At 40.0% G+C, this 6,162-nt stretch overlaps 1 protein-coding gene across 1 annotated transcript; it reads left to right on the top strand.

The window, feature by feature from the left end:
- Positions 1–3,145: 3,145 nt before the first annotated feature.
- On the top strand, positions 3,146–4,275 carry LOC137133384 (trace amine-associated receptor 13c-like). Its single transcript, XM_067516942.1, has 2 exons — positions 3,146–3,318; positions 3,462–4,275. The coding sequence occupies exons 1-2, from the start codon at positions 3,146–3,148 to the stop codon at positions 4,273–4,275; spliced, it is 987 nt and encodes a 328-aa protein (XP_067373043.1).
- The last annotated feature ends 1,887 nt before the right edge of the window (positions 4,276–6,162 follow it).

Raw genomic sequence — 6,162 nt, 5'->3', positions numbered from 1 at the left:
AATAATGAAAATAATAATCAGTGGATATCATTTTGTGAGGGAAACAGTGATGTAAAGTGTTGTGTTAAATGCTTTGTCAGATTTTATTTGAATGATAATTGATATATGATAAATGTTGTTGTTCTTGACCTCCAGGCAGCTCCACACTCCCACCAACCTCCTCCTCCTCTCTCTGGCTGTCTCAGACTTTTTCATCGGGCTCCTCTTGTTCTTTCAAAGTTCGATCATGGATGGCTGCTGGATGCTGGGTGACCTCATGTGTACCATGTACCAGTATCTGGCAGCCATTGTTACCGGGGTGTCGGTAGAAACCATGGTGCTCATTTCTGTTGATCGCTATGTGGCTATTTGTGATCCTCTACATTACAACACAAAAATCACAAAGAAAACAATTAACATTTGTGTTGGCATGTGCTGGATCGGTTCTACAATCTATTCAACTGTAGCTCTGAGGGAGGTCCTCATACATCCAGGCAAGTATAGTACCTGCATTGGTGAATGCGTATTTGTTGTTAACTTCCTTCCTGGAATTATAGATACTATTATTTTCTTTGTAATTCCAATCGTGGTTATTGTAGTTCTGTATATGAGAGTGTTTGTGGTGGCTGTGTCTCAGGCTCGAGCCATGAGGTCTCACATTGCTGCTGTCTCACTCCAGTGTTCAATGAAAGTAACAGCTAAAAAGTCCGAACTGAAAGCAGCCAGGACTCTGGGTGTTGTTATAGTCGTGTTTCTAATATGTCTCTGTCCATATTACTGTGCGACGGTATCGAGCCAAGATAATATTATTAATGCTTCATCTGCTACTTTCGTATTGTATTTGTACTGTTCTAACTCCTGTTTGAACCCTGTGATCTATGCCATTTTTTACCCCTGGTTTAGGAAATCAATTAAGCTCATTCTCACACTTAAGATACTGCAGCCTGACTCCTGTGAGACCAACATGCTGTAGAGACATTGGTGTTTTTAGCACAGGTGAACTATGTAGATGCCTAGTGGTGTTTTGATATTTTATTACATTTTTTTCAGTCCACTTGTTATTCCTCTGTGATCCAATGCACCTTACTTTGGTAAAAAGGGAATTTAACATATAGTAAAAATCACAGTGCTTTTAACCTCTGGCAGTGAGAAAAAAAAAAAACGACAGGCCGACTCACTGCTGAGGGTTTGCTCTCGCTGTGACCTCATTAACCTGGGAGCTGCTGCTCTTCTGTGATCCCGTGCTGCATTTCCTCACACAGCGGCGTAAGAAACACAGTAACCAGGCTACTAACAAACATCAACAGGTGATCTACACCTGGAAGTAAGCCTTTGAGCTTTCTTGTGTTGTTGTAATTGATTATTGTGTAAGTGCTTATAGTCGGCATGATTCATGAAATAAATGCTCTCAACTTAAACTACTAAGTAGGCGGCTGTAATGAAAGTACTACTACTACTAAAATATATGACTGAATTGATGGATCACATGAAAAATAGGAGATATTTTCATGTAAACTTGGAAATAATCAGAAGTTATCACATGGTGTGAAACTTTTACGTTTCTGCACCATTTTGAATACAAAATCTAACTGAAAGTTAATTGTGGCTTTGACCAGTTTAACTCCAATAGACACTCAGGAGGATTTTACCCGTTGATCAAGTAAATGCAATCCTTTAAACCTATTAAAAATTAAAGATTTAAAGAACTTTAGTAATCTTAGAGGGACTTTGGGTTGCCCTGTTACAGCTGGTTTCTGTTAAGAACACCACATTTACATTGCAGGCCTTAGAGTTCAAATCACAATTGTCGTCAGATCTGATGTTTTTAAGTCGATAAGTCACTTTCCACTTCCATTGTGAACACTATTAAGGTCCTACACTTCCATGCATGAACAAATAGAACTAATTCATTATTTTCCACTCTTACATTCATGGCATTAATAAAGTGCCAACATTGTTGATGGATGTGTTGTGATTTACAAATGTAAATTAGATTTTGTGCAATGTAAACACACTTTCTACTTGTATCTGAATGTTATGAATATTTGAATGCACAAAGTCTGCGTTCACAAAAAACAACGTTTCTCATACCCAAGATGTAGTAAAGCTGCACACTGGACTTGAAGCTGTGTTTGTTTCCTTACTGTGGAAACATTACTACTAATGTGTCTGCATTGCATTACTGCATCTTCCGTGTTGATCATGTGACACACAGTGGCCCCAAAAGCTTTGCCCATAGTGGGTCATCACAAAAAAATAAATAAAAAATCCAATTAACGAAAACTCACAAACTCTACAAATTGTTTTTTAAATGATCAGAACGTGATCCACGTGGTTCAAATATCAAGATGTAATCTATTTTATGGATTATTGTTTTGAAACCATAGAAGAGACGTAGATTTGCTTTATTTTATCCTTATTCATGGGTGTGGCGAGTTAATAGCCAGAAAGAGGTACTGTAGGTTGCTTGTGTGCATGTTATATGGGCCCCCAAAACTCATGAAGACGATCTGGGTTAAATGATATTAATAAAGAAGAAGAATAAAGAATTTATTTGGGTGTGTGGGCTGTCAAAGCACTTAAATGGCCACATTTTGATGTGATTTCCAATTCTCATAATAGATCCATGATTTGGTAATACATTTAGATTTCTTCGTCCCTATAGTGAAGGGAAAATAGTACAAAAAAGATGTTTGTTTGCATCAGAGATTCTGTATCTGGAGGTTGGGATCAACAAATACGTGACTCAAGAGACTCAAATGTGTAAAGAAGATTTAGTTGAAGAGCAAAGTTTGCACTGATGTGATTTTGTGCCAAAACAATCATATGGGAAATATTATATATTAATTGCTGAACCATAGGGAAAAAACATTGTTCTGAAAGATTAGTCGATGGAATCCGAGACATTTATTTGTATTTTGGCAAATGATCTTATCATAAGAAAATAAGCTTTGTCATTCCAAGATGACAAGATGTTTTTCCTGTTGTCACACGATAACGTCATTAAATTAATTCCGTACTATATCAGTCTCCATGGAGAGACAAACAGCAGCAGAGGGGAGGGCTAAGAAGGGATGAGGGGTAAACATAGAGATGAATTAAATGTATGACACAAAGCTTTAGCGTCAAAAAGCTGCCAGAGCTCAGCAGCTTCTCTTCTCTGGTGATGGAGACCTTGGAGGAACCTGAACTCTGCTTCCCTCAGCTCCTCAACGCCTCCTGCGTGAAGTCAAAGCGTCCTCACTTTGAGGCCATGCTGACTTACATTCTGCTTTTCTCCTTATCTCTGCTTAGTGCAATTCTCAACCTTCTGGTCATCATCTCCATCTCCCACTTCAAGTATCCAAATATTTCATATTTCATTTATAACTGCTAGATCTGGAAATGAACAGGAATCTTTTTTGTATTTCAGCTCTGAATGTTTCAATCTGATCATTGATGTTATAAGTAATGACAAATATGTTGCTGATCTTTCTCTCAAGGCAGCTCCACACTCCCACCAACCTCCTCCTCCTCTCTCTGGCTGTTTCAGATTTCTTCATCGGCCTCCTCATGTTTTTTCAAATTATACTCATAGATGGCTGCTGGTTTCTGGGGGACCTGATGTGTGCTCTGTATCAATATATAGACTACATCATTACCTCCACCTCAGTAGGAACCATGGTTCTCATATCTGTTGATCGATATGTGGCTATTTGTGATCCTCTTAATTACACCACCAAAGTCACACAAAAAAGAGTCAAGGTCTTTGTTTCTTTGTGTTGGATTTGTTCTGTAGTCTTTCAAAGTCTGATCCTGCAGGATGTCCTGAAACAACCAGGCCGCTTTAACTCTTGCGTTGGAGAGTGTATCATTGTTATTAACTACATCGCTGGACTTGCGGATGTTATTTTTTCCTTCATAGTTCCCATCACTGTCATCGTCGTTCTGTATATGAGAGTGTTTGTGGTGGCTGTGTCTCAGGCTCGAGCCATGAGGTCTCACATTGCTGCTGTCACACAGCATCCAACCAAAGTTACAGCTAAAAAATCTGAACTGAAAGCAGCCAGGACTCTCGGTGTTGTTGTAGTCGTGTTTCTAATATGTCTCTGTCCATATTACTGCGTGGCTCTTACAGGCCAAGACAACATGATGAACGCTTCATCTGCTGCCTTTGTAATATGTCTTTACTATTTGAATGCCTGTCTAAACCCAGTGGTCTATGCCCTATTTTATCCCTGGTTTAGAAAATCTATTAAACTCATTCTTACTCTTAGGATCCTGCAGCCTGACTCCTGTGAGGCCAACATGCTGTAGTATGACATCACACAGGTGGTTGGTCATGGAAATAGCAGGTCCATTCATGGTATTAGGAGGGAGTGCAATACACCACAGAGGAGGAAGAAATAAACACTTTTTCACAGTCTGCCTTCCAATGCACCTCTTACATTGTTAAAGTAATGAAAAGAATGTTCTAGAGATGAGAGTGAGCTACTGTAGGATGACATCCTTTGCTTTATGCGCTTGTTTGCCTATACCACTGTGTATAAGTATGAGTAGCCAGGCTACTTATGACTCATTCAAACATCAAAAGGTGATCCACACCTGGAAATCTCTTGTACTGTTAGCAATGAGTGCTCTTTGTCTGTGTGCATGATGAAATAAATTTTATTCCTATACTGTGGATACTATGTGTGTGAATGTGCCCTTAGCTTAAATCGCTAACTAGTCACTTAGCAGCTTTGAAAATGGAATGATGTGCATCCTGAAACTGAGCCATGGAATTGAATGCGTTTGAATTACTTGTTTTGGGTAAGAGTGTTCCCTCTTAAAGGATCATTTTCTAAATCAGTAGTATTGTCCAGCATCACCATATAGACACTAATGCCTTCATTGAATCTTCTCCACCCACTTTTGATTAGTTGTCAGCCTGCAGCCTGGATCCACTAATTTGTAAAAAGTCAGAGACATCCCTGTTATAGTTTTTTATAATAGTTTTTTGTTATCCAAAAAACTATTAAAAGCACATCCGCCTGAAACACCACTGGATGACATGTTTTTTCATTCCAAAACCAACAACATTTCTATTTTTAACACATGTAGTACAATCTGCTGCTATTTGGCACTTTGGCACTTTTATTTATTTGTTTATTTATATGTACTACGCATGATCGACATTTAAAGCAGAATTACAAAGACTCCAGAGTGTGAACAATATTTACAAGGGTCCTGTTTTTTTGGAATGAAAACACAAGTCATCCAGTTTAGTCGTATGTCTGGCTGATGTGTTTTTAATCATTTTTGGACAACAACAGAAGTCTATGGCACCAATCAACAAATGCATCCAAGCTGCAGATCGAAAACTAACCGCACAAGAGTAGAGGAAATTCAGTGGCTTAAGCGTCTCTCTGGTGACTGTGGACAATATCATCCATTTACATGAGGTATACAAATGCAGGGTGGGTCCAGCTGGATTGTACCCAGCCATTCAACCCTGTAGCTGGCTGAGACGTGATTCCTCCCAACCCTGGTTGATCACACCTGGCCCTCCTCATGTCCTTGTCCTCCTTTGGCATTGGGCAGGTTGGCCCCCCTAGTAAGGATTCTGTTTTGTTGTCTAAAATGGATGCAGTCATCGTGATGCAAACCAAGGTAGCCAATATATGTTCTAATAACTTTGTGTGCTTATGTCACTTTTTAAGCAGTGCTCTGGTTGGCAAAGCAGTTCAAGTTTGGAACAGAAGGTCTTGGGCACCAGCTTTAAGGTTCTCCCACCATAACCAAGGGCCTGTGCAATGTAGTTTGTCTGCTGTCCTTCCCCCACGACTGTGAACCAATGTGTTACAGGATGTCTAAGCCTGAACCACTGGACACTGTTGTCCTCCACTCCTGTCAAAAGGAGCAATAAGGACAGTAATCAGGAAGTCATTACAGGCACATCCGACCTTAAAAGTGCAAGGCCCTCACTCACTCGTTGTTCAGAGAATGAGGGATGCGATCAACCAAGGTGAATGGTCCACAGCTGTCGACCTGGCTAGTTACAGATTCTGCCTGGGGTTTGTGAGGTTTAAGCTGCTGGAAATCTGACCCCCGACAAACAGCCCATTCTGTCTCAGGTCTCTGAGTTTCAATTAGAGTCAGCAAGAGTCCCTGGTGCAGGCCAGTTCCTCACCTCTCTCCCATTTCAGGATCCATCTTGATGTT

The sequence above is a fragment of the Channa argus genome, chromosome 9, assembly GCF_033026475.1.
Source record: "Channa argus isolate prfri chromosome 9, Channa argus male v1.0, whole genome shotgun sequence".
NCBI lineage: Eukaryota > Metazoa > Chordata > Actinopteri > Anabantiformes > Channidae > Channa > Channa argus.
This window is presented reverse-complemented; position numbering and strand designations above follow the sequence as displayed.

Bases quoted from the DNA above. Each gene is read 5' to 3' on its own strand.
- LOC137133384 (XM_067516942.1), top strand. From the start codon at position 3,146: ATGGAGACCTTGGAGGAACCTGAACTCTGCTTCCCTCAGCTCCTCAAC. The intron at 3,319-3,461 runs GTATCCAAATAT...CTTTCTCTCAAG, and splicing joins ATCTCCATCTCCCACTTCAA to GCAGCTCCACACTCCCACCA.